The sequence below is a fragment of the Zosterops lateralis genome (genome assembly GCF_965231275.1).
Source record: "Zosterops lateralis genome assembly, chromosome: 8".
Classification (NCBI taxonomy): Eukaryota; Metazoa; Chordata; class Aves; order Passeriformes; family Zosteropidae; genus Zosterops; species Zosterops lateralis.
Genome location: NC_139768.1, coordinates 24243445 through 24259005, shown reverse-complemented (window position 1 = coordinate 24259005; position 15561 = coordinate 24243445). Strand labels below are relative to the sequence as shown.

General features: G+C 51.1%; 1 protein-coding gene across 1 annotated transcript in view; it reads right to left on the bottom strand.

Moving 5' to 3' along the window:
* The window catches only part of LOC310912059 (scavenger receptor cysteine-rich domain-containing protein DMBT1-like), a gene marked incomplete at both ends in the record, with an annotated part of 45431 nt that extends 29870 nt beyond the window's left edge, over positions 1 to 15561 (bottom strand). Inside the window, 16 exons of the mRNA XM_083866271.1 lie at positions 300 to 620; positions 1886 to 2197; positions 2650 to 2691; positions 3164 to 3475; positions 4530 to 4571; positions 5035 to 5346; positions 6612 to 6923; positions 7376 to 7417; positions 7890 to 8201; positions 9274 to 9315; positions 9779 to 10090; positions 10508 to 10582; positions 11035 to 11316; positions 11449 to 11898; positions 13172 to 13483; positions 15495 to 15561. Coding sequence (XP_083722397.1) covers positions 300 to 620; positions 1886 to 2197; positions 2650 to 2691; positions 3164 to 3475; positions 4530 to 4571; positions 5035 to 5346; positions 6612 to 6923; positions 7376 to 7417; positions 7890 to 8201; positions 9274 to 9315; positions 9779 to 10090; positions 10508 to 10582; positions 11035 to 11316; positions 11449 to 11898; positions 13172 to 13483; positions 15495 to 15561 — 3547 coding nt within the window. The remainder of the gene's footprint in view (positions 1 to 299; positions 621 to 1885; positions 2198 to 2649; positions 2692 to 3163; positions 3476 to 4529; positions 4572 to 5034; positions 5347 to 6611; positions 6924 to 7375; positions 7418 to 7889; positions 8202 to 9273; positions 9316 to 9778; positions 10091 to 10507; positions 10583 to 11034; positions 11317 to 11448; positions 11899 to 13171; positions 13484 to 15494) is intronic.

The window sequence follows — 15561 nt, the reverse complement described above, 5'->3', positions numbered from 1 at the left end:
AAGAACAAGAGGAAGTGAACAAAAGTGTAGTGAATGTATCAGGTTTGTGGCAAGGTGTTGACAAGGATGTGGACATGGTCGTGGACATGGTCATGAACATGGATATGAAAAGTCAGGCTGGTGGATTAAATGGGGAAGACCGAGAGGAGCTCTCTCCCACATTTCCTTCCATCTAGACACAAGCCTGGTGTATCCCCTAGTCCTGCCGTAAGTGCCAAACTCGGCAATCCATCCATCTGCTCATTGCCAACTTGCTGCTCAGCCCCAGCTGTATTGAGGGAGATCAGCTGGCCACCCACCTGCACAGATGACACTGGCATCCTCACTGTGCCTGCAGTTGTGCACGCCCCAGCCGCTGTGCCGGCACATCCGCAGGGAGGGCTCGTCCCCGCGGCACTGCACGTCGTCCAGGAAGATGCGGCCGGAGCCCAGGCCAAAGCGGGCGTTGTGTGGAGCACTGAGTGCAGCCAGGGCCCTTCCACAGCCCAGCTGCCGGCACACCACCTGGGCATCCCGCAGGTCCCACTGGTCATCACACACCGTCCCCCAGGTGCTGCCGTCGTACAGCTCCACACGGCCCTCACAGCCGTTCCTGCCGCCTGACAGCCGCACGCTGGGCCCTGGAACACGGCACAAGGAACAAGGACAAGCTCACAGCAGCCCAGCACTCTGATGTTCCCACATGGGACACTGTGACAGGGAGTCTGCATGGCTCTTGCCAGGCCAGGCATTGGGCTGGAGGGATGGAATTACCTGTGGAATTTGACCTTGATGTTGTGGGCTCCAGAGCTGTGGATGCAAGGAGGAATTTGGTATCAGTGGCAAAGATTCCAAACAGAGGCAGCACATGTCATGCACATGAGAAAAGCTCATTTTATAGCTCCTGTCCTGTGATTCCTACAACATCCTGCAGATCTCTTTTACTCATCTGAAATTACCATCTTAACTTTGCTGTTTCACACAGGACTCCTAAGGACCTCTCCCGAATTTCAAAATATAAAGGCCACAGCTTTTTTTCCTCCAGCCACATCCCCAGTTCCAGAACATGGCTAGGAAATAGTTCTGGTACTATCCAAAGCAGGAACTGAAGGGGTGAAGGCAGAATGAACTTGATGCTCCTGCTTGCAGTGAGAGGTGATCCCTCTGCAAAGAGTTTCATTAAACCAGCAATGGCTGCAGAGTTCCTGGACTCAAGGCACAGCTGCCCCATTGGCCAGCCCTTCCCCATGCTCTCTTTGCATCCTCACTTTAGTTTGTGGTGGCCTAACTGGAGAGGCCCAGAGCTGGGAGAGTCCCTGCAGTGCAATCAGTTTTGGCAAGGGAGATGAGGAGCAGTAGGGGGAGCAGTGAGTGAGAGTGGACAGGGTTACCTGGTGTGCTGCTCTTTGCTGTGGTAGCCGTTGTTGTTGTGGTGTGCACCGGTGCTGGGGTGGACACCTTGGTTGTGGCAGGGGTTGGTGCTGTGGTGGTCACTTCCAGAGGGGTGGATGTCTCTGTTGGGGAGGTGATGAGTTCAATGGCAATGGCCATGCAAAGTAGAGCTGGAGGCCTAATGCCAGGAGAGAGGGTGGAGCTCTTTCCTTCCTTTCCCTCATCCTGGCACCACCCTGACCTGTCCCAGTCCTGCTCTGTCTTTCTCAAGGAACAATCTATCAATCCTGCTCTTTGTCCCCTCAGTGGATGCCAACACTAGGAACTGTGGAGAGCCCTCTCTGTGCAAGAAGGGGTTTTTGCATGGCATTGGCTTCAGTCCTACATAGCAGAAGGCCCCAGCCTTCTCTCTGGCCCGGCCAGAGTAGCACAGCTTGGCTGCTCCCAGAGGACAGACACAGAACGACCTCAGAGTGATATGCCAAAGGCTCAGGGGTGTCTGCTGGCCCCGCACCTGCACAGATGACACTGGCATCCTCCACGTGGTCACAGTTGTGCATGCCCCAGCCGTTGTGCCGGCACATCCGCAGGGAGGGCTCGTCCCCGCGGCACTGCACGTCGTCCAGGAAGATGCGGCCGGAGCCCAGGCCAAAGCGGGCGTTGCGTGGGGCTTCCACGGGCTGTCCACAGCCCAGCTGCCGGCACACCACCTGGGCATCCTGCAGGTCCCACTGGTCATCACACACCGTCCCCCAGGTGCTGCCGTCGTACAGCTCCACACGGCCCTCACAGCTGTTCCTGCCACCCGACAGCCGCACGCTGGGCCCTGGAATATGGCACAAGGCACAACATCAGATTTCCACCAACTCTGTACCCATAGCCCTCAACTTCCCAACTGCTTTGCAGGTTTTGCCACAGTGACTGTGAGCTGAGTAGTGCAGACCCAGAAAGGATTCAAGGAGTGTTCTCACTGAGGATAGACTGCAGGCATGCAGACAACAGTCTAGCCCTGTCCAGGTGCTTGTTGGTTTCATGTTGGAGCTGCCTGGGTGCAGATGTCATTGATTCACTGAGGCATTTCCACAAAAAGCATTTGCAACCCTTGGGAGCAAACCAACCCCAATGGGGGGACTATTTGACCATCCTGGAGTTGTCATGGGCCAAAGGGATCAGCAGCCTTGCAGTAAGCAGGATCAGCACTGTTGGACTCCCTTCTCATCTTGTCCCAAGCTGGGCCTCACTTTAAAACTGGGCATAAGTTGGGCGAGCAGGACCTACCTGTTGTGAGTGGCCATTGAGTAGGAGTGGTTGGATTGGCGGCTGCAAAGAAGAAGAGGGAGTGAACAAAAGGGTAGTGAGGCTTGTGGCAGTGTAAGAACTTCCATGTGGACATGGTCAGGAGAAAAGATCACTCATGTCATGAACATGGACATGCAAATTTGGGCTGTAGGACTATAATGGGAAGAGAGCTTGGGTCCTCCCTTTACCCCCATTCTAATACTAGCTGGAGCTGTCCCCAGTCCTGCCCCATCCTCCCCAAAAAACAATCCCACCCTCTTGCTCTTTGTTCCCTCATTTATCCTTTAAAGCAGAAGTGTGGAAAACCCAGTGTGCCTTCTCTGTGTAAAAATTAGCTTTTAGTGCCACACGGGCTTCAGTCCATGCTGGAAGAAGACCCCAGCCTTGCCTCTGCCCTGACCATACCAGGAGAGCTCATCTGTTCCCAGAGAACAGACTCTGCAACTTCTTGGAATGATATGCAAAGGGCTTGTGTCCTCTGCTGACCCCACACCTGCACAGATGACACTGGCATCCTCCATGTGGTCACAGTTGTGCAAGCCCCAGCCATTGTGCCGGCACATCCGCAGGGAGGGCTCGTCCCCGCGGCACTGCACGTCGTCCAGGAAGATGCGGCCGGAGCCCAGGCCAAAGCGGGCGTTGTGTGGGGCTTCCACGGGCTGTCCACAGCCCAGCTGCCGGCACACCACCTGGGCATCCTGCAGGTCCCACTGGTCGTCACACACCGTGCCCCAGGTGCTGCCGTTGTACAGCTCCACACGGCCCTCGCAGCCGTTCCTGCCGCCCGACAGCCGCACGCTGGGCCCTGGAACAGGGCACATGGTGTTGGTTTGAGTCCCTCCAACCCAGCATTCACAGCCCCCACTACCTCCTCAAATGTTTTGGAGACTTTGCCACAGTGATTTTGGTTTGGGGTGGTGAAAACCTAAAGAGACCAAGTGTCCTAGGGTGACTTTATGGTGTTTGTATCCCCAGTTGTCTGTTCTGTTTGTGCTGTATATTGAGTTCTGCCACCCATGGCAAGGACTTTCTCAGTTTGCCATCTCACTTCAGAATGAGAAGTTTTGTTGTTTCATATTACTCAATCTTTGTGCTTGTGGGCACTTTGTTTGTTAAATAAATAGTTTTTCCCACTTTTCTCCGAAGAGGCTTTTTCCTGGTCCTGTTGTGGGGAGGGGCTCTTTGAGTTTGCTTCCCAGAGGGACCCTATTCAGGGGTTTTCTCCTGAATTTGCCCTAAACTAGGACAATAAGGAAGGGGAGTGAGAGACCTAAGACTCTGGGTGCATGGAAGACTGATGCATGATAAGCAAGGATCTGCTGGGGAATCCCATGAGAACAACCTGTGGGTGGTGGTGGCACTTGTCCCAAAAGCCATTTTTGCACACTATGATCATGGGACATCCCCTGAGGAGTACCCCTCATACACCTTCTAGATGTTTGAGGACCCTGACAGGGTATCCACAAGGGATTGGTCACCTCTGCTTGATGATTGAATAGCAACAGCCGTGACCTTGCATCAGGTCAGATACGTGTGTCTTGGGCTGGCCTGGCAAGTGCACATGGGATTGAGGGAAACGATTGCCCCCATCAACCTGGCACTTGCTGCCCCACAGCCAGGAGCCATGGAGTGTCTGGCAGTCCAGGGTTTGGACTGGGCACCACTGCAGCTGCCATTCTGCAGAGGCTTAGATCTTCCCTGGCAGAAGCCCTCAAATGACAAGACCCTTTGCCATGGGCAGAAGGGACCAGCAACATTGCAGTGAGCAGGCTGAGCCCAGCAGGGCCCCTCTCTTCTGCTCTTGTGCCAGGGTGGGGCTCACTAGAAAACTGGAAATATGCTGGGTGGGAAGGAATTACCTGTTGTGTAGGGCCATTGAGCAGGAGGAGTTGGATCGGCAGCTGCAAGGAAAAAGAGGGAGTGAATGAAACAGTACTAAAGGCAGCAAACTTGTGGCAGTGGATGGACATGGACATGGACATGGATAAGGGCATGGACATGGATATGAATATGGATATGGCTATGGAAATGCTAGGTTCAAGGAAAAAAGGAAGGAAGAGGCATGGACGCATTGGCCTGGCCAGACACTAGCCTGACATATGCCCAATACAGCCCATGTTGTGATCCCACGAACCTACTCTTTGCAACCACATGGAGCACCTACACCTATGAGACTGGAGAGCCTGTTCTGCCCTCTCTGTTCAAAAATGGGGATTTTGCATGACACATACTTCATCATCAGGTAGCAGAAGACCCCAGGCTCTCCTCTCTGCCCTGGCTAAGCATGGCTGCTTCCCATGGAGGATGCCAGAACCTGTCTGGTGTGAACTGCTGGAGAGCTGAAGGTCTCTGCTGGCCACCCACCTGCACAGATGACACTGGCATCCTCCATATGCCCACAGTTGTGCACGCCCCAGCCACTGTTCTGGCACATCTGCAGGGAGGGCTCGTCCCCGCGGCACTGCACGTCGTCCAGGAAGATGTGGCCGGAGCCCAGGCCAAAGTGGGCAGTGTCCAGTGCAGCCAGGGCCCTTCCACAGCCCAGCTGCCGGCACACCACCTGGGCATCCTGCAGGTCCCACTGGTCATCACACACTGTCCCCCAGGTGCTGCCGTCGTACAGCTCCACACGGCCCTCGCAGCCGTTCCTGCCACCCGACAGCCGCACGCTGGGCCCTGGAACACGGCACAAGGAATAAGGACAAGCTCACAGCAGCCCAGCACTCTGCTGTCCCCACATGGGACACTGTGACAGGGAGTCTGCATGGCTCTTGCCAGGCCAGGCGTTGGGCTGGAGGGATGGAATTACCTGTGGAATTTGGACTTGATGTTGTGGGCTCCAGAGCTGTGGATGCAAGGAGGAATTTGGTATCAATGGCAAAGGTTCCGAACAGAGCCAGCACATGCCATGCACATGAGAAAAGCTCATTTTATAACTCCTGTCCTGTGATTCCTACAACATCCTGCAGATCTCTTTTACTCATCTGAAATGATCATCTTGACTTTGCTGTTTCACACAGGACTCCTAGGGACCTCTCCCGAATTTCAAAATATAAAGGCCACAGCTTTTTTTCCTCCAGCCACATCCCCAGTTCCAGAGCAGGGCTAGGAAATAGTTCTGGTACTATCCAAAGCAGGAATTGAAGGGGTGAAGGCAGAATGAACTTGATGCTCCTGCTTGCAGTGAGAGGTGATCCCTCTGCAAAGAGTTTCATTAAACCAGAAACGGCTGCAGAGTTCCTGGACTCAAGGCACAGCTGCCCCATTGGCCAGCCCTTCCCCATGCTCTCTTTGCATCCTCACTTTAGTTTGTGGTGGCCTAACTGGAGAGGCCCGGGGCTGGGAGAGTCCCTGCAGTGCAATCAGTTTTGGCAAGGGAGATGAGGAGCAGTAGGGGGAGCAGTGAGTGAGAGTGGACAGGGTTACCTGGTGTGCTGCTCTTTGCTGTGGTAGCCGTTGTTGTTGTGGTGTGCACCGGTGCTGGGGTGGACACCTTGGTTGTGGCAGGGGTTGGTGCTGTGGTGGTCACTTCCAGAGGGGTGGATGTCTCTGTTGGGGAGGTGATGAGTTCAATGGCAATGGCCATGCAAAGTAGAGCTGGAGGCCTAATGCCAGGAGAGAGGGTGGAGCTCTTTCCTTCCTTTCCCTCATCTTGGCACCACCCTGATCTGTCCCAGTCCTGCTCTGTCTTTCTCAAGGAATAATCTATCAATCCTGCTCTTTGTCCCCTCAGTGGATGCCAACACTAGGAATTGTGGAGAGCCCTCTCTGTGCAAGAAGGGGTTTTTGCATGGCATTGGCTTCAGTCCTACATAGCAGAAGGCCCCAGCCTTCTCTCTGGCCCGGCCAGAGTAGCACAGCTTGGCTGCTCCCAGAGGACAGACACAGAACGACCTCAGAGTGATATGCCAAAGGCCCAGGGGTGTCTGCTGGCCCCGCACCTGCACAGATGACACTGGCATCCTCCACGTGGTCACAGTTGTGCATGCCCCAGCCGTTGTGCCGGCACATCCGCAGGGAGGGCTCATCCCCGCGGCACTGCACGTCGTCCAGGAAGATGCGGCCGGAGCCCAGGCCAAAGCGGGCGTTGCGTGGGGCGTCCATGGGCTGTCCACAGCCCAACTGCCGGCACACCACCTGGGCATCCTGCAGGTCCCACTGGTCGTCACACACCGTCCCCCAGGTGCTGCCGTCGTACAGCTCCACACGGCCCTCACAGCTGTTCCTGCCACCCGACAGCCGCACGCTGGGCCCTGGAATATGGCACAAGGCACAACATCAGATTTCCACCAACTCTGTACCCATAGCCCTCAACTTCCCAACTGCTTTGCAGGTTTTGCCACAGTGACTGTGAGCTGAGTAGTGCAGACCCAGAAAGGATTCAAGGAGTGTTCTCACTGAGGATAGACTGCAGGCATGCAGACAACAGTCTAGCCCTGTCCAGGTGCTTGTTGGTTTCATGTTGGAGCTGCCTGGGTGCAGATGTCATTGATTCACTGAGGCATTTCCACAAAAAGCATTTGCAACCCTTGGGAGCAAACCAACCCCAATGGGGGGACTATTTGACCATCCTGGAGTTGTCATGGGCCAAAGGGATCAGCAGCCTTGCAGTAAGCAGGATCAGCACTGTTGGACTCCCTTCTCATCTTGTCCCAAGCTGGGCCTCACTTTAAAACTGGGCATAAGTTGGGCGAGCAGGACCTACCTGTTGTGAGTGGCCATTGAGTAGGAGTGGTTGGATTGGCGGCTGCAAAGAAGAAGAGGGAGTGAACAAAAGGGTAGTGAGGCTTGTGGCAGTGTAAGAACTTCCATGTGGACATGGTCAGGAGAAAAGATCACTCATGTCATGAACATGGACATGCAAATTTGGGCTGTAGGACTATAATGGGAAGAGAGCTTGGGTCCTCCCTTTACCTCCATTCTAATACTAGCTGGAGCTGTCCCCAGTCCTGCCCCATCCTCCCCAAAAAACAATCCCACCCTCTTGCTCTTTGTTCCCTCATTTATCCTTTAAAGCAGAAGTGTGGAAAACCCAGTGTGCCCTCTCTGTGTAAAAATTAGCTTTTAGTGCCACACGGGCTTCAGCCCATGCTGGAAGAAGACCCCAGCCTTGCCTCTGCCCTGACCATACCAGGAGAGCTCATCTGTTCCCAGAGAACAGACCCTGCAACTTCTTGGAATGATATGCAAAAGGCTTGTGTCCTCTGCTGACCCCACACCTGCACAGATGACACTGGCATCCTCCATGTGGTCACAGTTGTGCAAGCCCCAGCCATTGTGCCGGCACATCCGCAGGGAGGGCTCGTCCCCGCGGCACTGCACGTCGTCCAGGAAGATGCGGCCAGAGCCCAGGCCAAAGCGGGCGTTGTGTGGGGCTTCCACGGGCTGTCCACAGCCCAGCTGCCGGCACACCACCTGGGCATCTCGCAGGTCCCACTGGTCATCACACACCGTGCCCCAGGTGCTGCCGTTGTACAGCTCCACACGGCCCTCGCAGCCGTTCCTGCCGCCCGACAGCCGCACGCTGGGCCCTGGAACAGGGCACATGGTGTTGGTTTGAGTCCCTCCAGCCCAGCATTCACAGCCCCCACCACCTCCTCAAATGTTTTGGAAACTTTGCCACAGTGATTTTGATTTGGGGTGGTGAAAACCTAAAGAGACTAAGTGTCCTAGGGTGACTTTATGGTGTTTGTATCCCCAGTCGTCTGTTCTGTTTGTGCTGTATATTGAGTTCTGCCACCCATGGCAAGGACTTTCTCAGTCTGCCATCTCACTTCAGAATGAGAAGTTTTGTTGTTTCATATTTCTCAATCTTTGTGCTTGTGGGCACTTTGTTTGTTAAATAAATAGTTTTTCCCACTTTTCTCCGAAGAGGCTTTTTCCTGGTCCTGTTGTGGGGAGGGGCTCTTTGAGTTTGCTTCCCAGAGGGACCCTATTCAGGGGTTTTCTCCTGAATTTGCCCTAAACTAGGACAATAAGGAAGGGGAGTGAAAGAGCTAAGACTCTGGGTGCATGGAAGACTGATGCATGATAAGCAAGGATCTGCTGGGGAATCCCATGAGAACAACCTGTGGGTGGTGGGAGCTGCTTGGGGTGTGGGGGCACTTGTCCCAAAAGCCATTTTTGCACACTATGATCATGGGACATCCCCTGAGGAGTACCACTCATACACCTTCTAGATGTTTGAGGACCCTGACAGGGTATCCACAAGGGATTGGTCACCTCTGCTTGATGATTGAATAGCAACAGCCGTGACCTTGCATCAGGTCAGATACGTGTGTCTTGGGCTGGCCTGGCAAGTGCACATGGGATTGAGGGAAACGATTGCCCCCATCAACCTGGCACTTGCTGCCCCACAGCCAGGAGCCATGGAGTGTCTGGCAGTCCAGGGTTTGGACTGGGCACCACTGCAGCTGCCATTCTGCAGAGGCTCAGATCCTCCCTGGCAGAAGCCCTCAAATGACAAGACCCTTTGCCATGGGCAGAAGGGACCAGCAACATTGCAGTGAGCAGGCTGAGCCCAGCAGGGCCCCTCTCTTCTGCTCTTGTGCCAGGGTGGGGCTCACTATAAAACTGGAAATATGCTGGGTGGGAAGGAATTACCTGTTGTGTAGGGCCATTGAGCAGGAGGAGTTGGATCGGCAGCTGCAAGGAAAAAGAGGGAGTGAATGAAACAGTACTAAAGGCAGCAAACTTGTGGCAGTGGATGGACATGGACATGGACATGGATAAGGGCATGGACATGGATATGAATATGGATATGGCTATGGAAATGCTAGGTTCAAGGAAAAAAGGAAGGAAGAGGCATGGATGCATTGGCCTGGCCAGACACTAGCCTGACATATGCCCAATACAGCCCATGTTGTGATCCCACGAACCTACTCTTTGCAACCACATGGAGCACCTACACCTATGAGACTGGAGAGCCTGTTCTGCCCTCTCTGTTCAAAAATGGGGATTTTTCATGACACATATTTCATCACCAGGTAGCAGAAGACCCCAGGCTCTCCTCTCTGCCCTGGCTAAGCATGGCTGCTTCCCATGGAGGATGCCAGAACCTGTCTGGTGTGAACTGCTGGAGAGCTGAAGGTCTCTGCTGGCCACCCACCTGCACAGACGACACTGGCATCCTCCATATGCCCACAGTTGTGCACACCCCAGCCGCTGTTCTGGCACATCTGCAGGGAGGGCTCGTCCCCGCGGCACTGCACGTCGTCCAGGAAGATGTGGCCGGAGCCCAGGCCAAAGTGGGCAGTGTCCAGTGCATCCAGGGCCCTTCCACAGCCCAGCTGCCGGCACACCACCTGGGCATCCTGCAGATCCCACTGGTCATCACACACCGTCCCCCAGGTGCTGCCGTCGTACAGCTCCACACGGCCCTCGCAGCCGTTCCTGCCGCCCGACAGCCGCACGCTGGGCCCTGGAACACAGCACAAGGAATAAGGACAAGCTCACAGCAGCCCAGCACTCTGATGTCCCCACATGGGGCACTGTGACAGGGAGTCTGTATGGACACTGCCAGGCCAAGCGTGGGGCTTGAGGGATTGCATTACCTGTGGAATTTGGCCTTGATGTCGTGGGCTCCAGAGCTGTGGATGCAAGGAAGAATTTGGTGTCAACAGCAAAGGTTCCGAACAGAGGCAGCACATATCATGCACATGAGACTAGCCCATTTTCTTGCCCCTGTCCCATGATTCCTACAACATCCTGCAGATCTCTTTTACTCATCTGAAATGATCATCTTGATTTTGCTGTTTCACATACTGAACAGTGAGTGAGAGTGGATAGGGTTACCTGCTCTGTTCCTTTTCATCTTTGCAATCCAGGTTGTACTTACTGCTCGCCACTGTTGAGGTGGTCGTCTCTGCCATGAGAGTTGTTTCCTCAATCTTTGGCACTGCATTGGAGATCCCTGTTAGGGAGGTAATTCTTACAATGGCCACAGCATTTGGCGTGATAAGTGAAGCTTGTTAATGCTGATAGAGAGGGTGAAGCTCTGTCCAGTCATTTCCCATAGAGACACCAGCCCAAAGTGCTCTGAGTCCTTCCCCAGCCTCCCAGCCTTGTGATCCCTCAGTCCTTCTCTTTGCAGCCTCTCTGAAACCCTACTCCTGCTGGCCAGGAGAGTCTGCTGTGCTCTCTCTGTGCAAACAGGACTTTTGCTTGGCACATGCTCAGCTCACCAGGCAATAGGAAACACCAAGGTTGCTGCTCTGCCGCACATCTACCAGGAGAGGTCAGCATGGCTGCTTCCAAGGGAGGGCACAAAAATCCACCACTGGGATATGTGCCAGGGGTTAGAGTGACTCAGTAAAGAGATCCAGAGCACCAAGGAGACCAGTGAGTGGGAGATGACAAGGTTACCTGCTGTGGTCTCCTCTGCTGTCATGGCTTTTGTCTCTGAGGGGGTCAGCAATGGTGAGGTTATCAGCTCTGCTAAGGTGGATGGCTCTGCTGAGGTGGTCAGCTCTGGTGAGGTGATCAGCTCTGCTGAGGTGGACGTCTCTGGTGAGGTGGACACCTCTACCGTGCTAGTGGGTAGCCCAGTGCTGGTCATGCTGGTCAGATGTGGTGGGCTGGATGTTCCTGTTAAGGAGGTCATTAGTGTAATGGCAATGGATGCAGGAATGGACATGAAAAATGGAGCTGGACAATTAACAGGGGAAGAGAATATGGAACTCTGCCCTGTCATTTTGGGTCTCCCTGCAGTGCAATCAGGTCTGGGAAGAAAATCCAGGGACACTAAAGAGAACAGTGAGTGACAGTGGACAGGGTTACCTGCTTTGCTCTCCTCTGCTGTGCTGTCCAATCTCACTGTGGTGCTCATATCAGCCAGTGAGGACGACAGTGGTAGGGCAATGGATGTCACTGGTGAAGCGGACGTCTCTCCTGGGGAGGTTGGCAATGTGCTGGTTGCCACTTCTGGGGTTGTCATTGGCACTGTGATGGCCATCTCCACTGGGAAGGACGTTTGTGCTCCAGGGGCTGATGTCACCATGGGGGATGTCTGCAATGGGAATGTCACTTCCCCTGTGTTGGTTGTTAATTCAGTTGTGTCTGTCTCCCTCAGGAATGCCATCTCATCTCTGAAGACTGCTGATGTTGACATTGTTGTATCACTTAGGGACACTGGGAGTGTCCCTTCCATAGAGGACGGCTCCAGTGCTGTTATATATGCTGGTGTTGGCTCTGTTGGTGTTGCATCAGACTCTTCTGACTCTTCTGTTTCTGCAAAAAGAACACCCCACATATGAGCACTGTGCAGTGGGTACATCTGTGTGGTATCCACAAGCCCAGATCCTCCAGGATGAAGAGAAATCGAGAACAGTTACTCTGATGGCATAGCCCGTCTTGTCTGGGTCAGTGGAGAGAATGGAGGTGGGTAACAACCAACTTAAATTTTTCTTGGAAGTGGTATTTCCAGATGGTAAGCAGGGTGAGGTACTGGTGTGGCATCTACTCCCAGCCCCAGGACACCATAGCCCAGGCAAACCCCAAGAATCTACAGGCTCCTGGCAGGGAGTAGGGGAGCTGTGGGGCTGCTGACAGCAGCAAGGCTTGGACCTGTCCCCATTGTGAATGCCCTTCTGCAGAGGGTCAGGACATCCCCAGGAATGGCCTGGGCAGTGGTCTTGGGATGGTGCTCAGTGCAAGAGCAGGAGTCGACCAAGCTGAATCATCTGTTGAATACATCCAGCCTGTAGAAGGCACTGGAGCTACGAATGCAAGCAAGAAATAAATGGCATTTCAAAAGGCTCTGAACACATCACACATAGATTAATAGATATATTGTAGCAATCTTTCTTCTTTTCTTGTAAGTGAAAAACACTAGGGTAGTTAGCACTTCTTCTAGCATGGATTCAGCTCTCCAGGCTCTTATTCTCCAAGGTAATGTGGAAAACTGCAATATAGATATAAAACACCTGAACAATCTGTTGTTATCACTCATGTCTCAGTTCATGACGATCTGTTGTTAATACATGAGAAAATAAGATACAAATAACCCACATTCTCCTAAAAACTAATGAGAAAGTAAAATGAACACAATGAGGTGAAAGAGTACTCAAAATGGATGGATATTTACAAAGGAAAAAGGCATTAATGGACCTAAACAAAGGAAGACTTGAAAAATATAGAAACAATCCAAAGTGGATTGTGAGCTATGTCAATCTGACTTGTGATTGTGAAATTATTATTGCCCATAACGAATTCATTAAGAGTTCACCTAACCCCATTCCTCCCTGATGAACTTTGCCTTTCAGACATAGCTTTGCCTCTAATTTTGAATTGTTTCTTTATTGCAGCCGCCAGGTGATTAGATGGAGTAATTGTTCTGCATATCTGCAATGTTTATCTGATCCTTGGGGTGTTAAATTGCTTGGCATGGATGAGCAAGCACAGTTTTTACATGACCATAGTGAGAAAAACATGAGTCCATGCTGGTTCTGCAGGGTCAGCGGGATGGAAGGACAGGACTCGGGGGAGGAAAATGTGGGAGTACCTGAGCAGACAACAGAAGCATCTTCATAGTGGGCGCAGTTGTGGATCCTCCACCCCGTGTGGTTGCAGCGCAACAAGGACACCTCGTTTCCCCTGCACCCCACGTTGTCCAGCAGGATGTCACCTGTGCCTTGCCCAAAGTAGGCACTTCCTAGAGCTGCAATGGCCCTGCCACATCCCAGCTGCCTGCACACAACCTGGGCGTCTGCCAGGTCCCAGTAGTCATCACAGACTGTCCCCGACCGTCCTCTGTAGTAGATCTCCACGCGACCTTCACATCGGTGCCCTCCATTCACCAGCTGGATATAGGGACCTGTGGGAGAGAGGGCAGGAGCACAAAACAGTCAGGGAAATAAGCTGGAAGGGACTGGAAGGAGTATCTATTCTGCTTTCTTCCCCTATTGTCCCTAGAAGTTATTCCCCAGCCCAGTATTAAGAACCAGTGAGGACAGTGGTGATTTGTGCCTTTTTCATTCCTCTCTTCCAGTTCTCAAAATCAGCCACGTATATTTTATGAAAGATCCCTACAGTAAAGTTGGGCAACAGGCTAAGCACAAATGATTTAAGCAAAAAAAGAAATTTTTGGGACAAGTTTAAGGACGTAGAGTCCACACATCTCCAAATCCTATAGCTTGTAAGAGCAACTTTAGTGGAAGAATTCCACCAAATGTTCTACAGAATGGGTGATGGTCTCCACAGGATTATGAAGATTTCAATAGGAGTTCAGTGGCTTTATTTCTTATATACCAGTAAAATGTTATAACATTTTAAAATAAAGAAATAACCTGTCATGTATACAGCTGATTACTGCATTCATTCAGGTAAAGACCATCTGCTTTTCAGTTTTATATGTCTTGTTTAGACATTCTGGTGTGACCAGCATGAAAATCCTGATTTTTAGAGATCCATTTTTGGTGAAGAAATTTATTAAAGGCTTTACTACCAAGTGTAAGCAAGCAAATAAATGTTGTAACTTTGGATTTGCAGTATTTGCACTCTGGAAATCAAAACATGCAGCTGCACTTGTTATATTTTACTTTGATGCCAAGTACATATTTACCTTGTTATTAAACACTTAGTCATCCAAAGCAAAATAAATCTCAAAAGTTAGCAGCTCCAAGATTTCTTCACTGCACCTAATTCTTTTCTATTGAGCTAGGAGTACAGTCAAGATGGTGACCAAACTAAATTTGTCCTGATTTGTATGGCTTTCAAAGGGCAAAGCTATAAAAGTGCCCCTTGACTTATATCTGGCTTGTTCCTTCAAATATCTACTTGAACAAGCACATTTTTGAACCCTACTCACAGGGTTTTTGAGAGGTGAAACAGCAAACTTGGCAAAAAGTCAGAGTAGGATTAGGAAATTAAAGCCAACCTAAACCAGTTTTATTTGCTTTCATTCAAGGCCTGTCATCACAGTGAGAGCAAAACCATCAGCTGGGGATGAAATTGGATAGGTTGAATCCTGCCTCACACTTCAAAGGTATCAAAAAGACAAAAGCCTGTGATTATACAAATACAGCAAATACTCTGCTCTGGGACACAGAGGCAGAGAGCAGAGAGAAGAACTAGAGCAGCCAGAGTGGGATGATTTATCACCAGAAAAGCAGGAGACAGATGAATTGATGAGGTGAATGGTGGCAATATAAATTATCATCATGAAGCTTAAATTGCTCATTAGAAAAGTGATCAACAATCATGCTAAGATATACACAGAGCTGTTAACTCAAAGTCATCCAAAGCACTCAGGAGATAGAAAGCAATCATGGAAGGAAAAATTCTATGACCATAAAAAAAGCTGAACTAAAAATATTTAATCTCTCATAATTTTTAGATGTCCATCATTTAACCACAGTGCTAGAGTGTGAAAATTTAACTTCATGTTATATTTTGTTAAATTGTACACAATACCAAAAAGAACCAAATAATACAAGTGATATTAAATATATATCATATGTGTGCACACATATACTCTGGAATAAAATACACATTGAAAATAAGCAAAGAAATAAATATTTCCATAATTTTTAGGTCAGATTTCTGGAACTGGAAGAATACCTCATTCATTACATACTCACAGACACAATTCTTGCAATGATACAAGGTACTAAGATGAACTCCACAAAATGGTTAAAATTATTCCCATCACCCATTCTGTTGATTAGTTCATCATTTTAGTAGAACAAAGCTCTCCTCTTTTATCCCCTTTATTCTTTTGCCCAAACTAATATCAGCCTGAATCTAATTTCTGCTCTTGGAATCAACAGAGAGGATTCCAAGCAGTCTTTATCATTTTCTATTGTGCCCTGGAACAAGTCTTTTACCTGTTTTGGCCTCCAGAACTGCTGGACCCAACAAGAGCAGCCATGTCAAAATCATAGTGGTACCCAT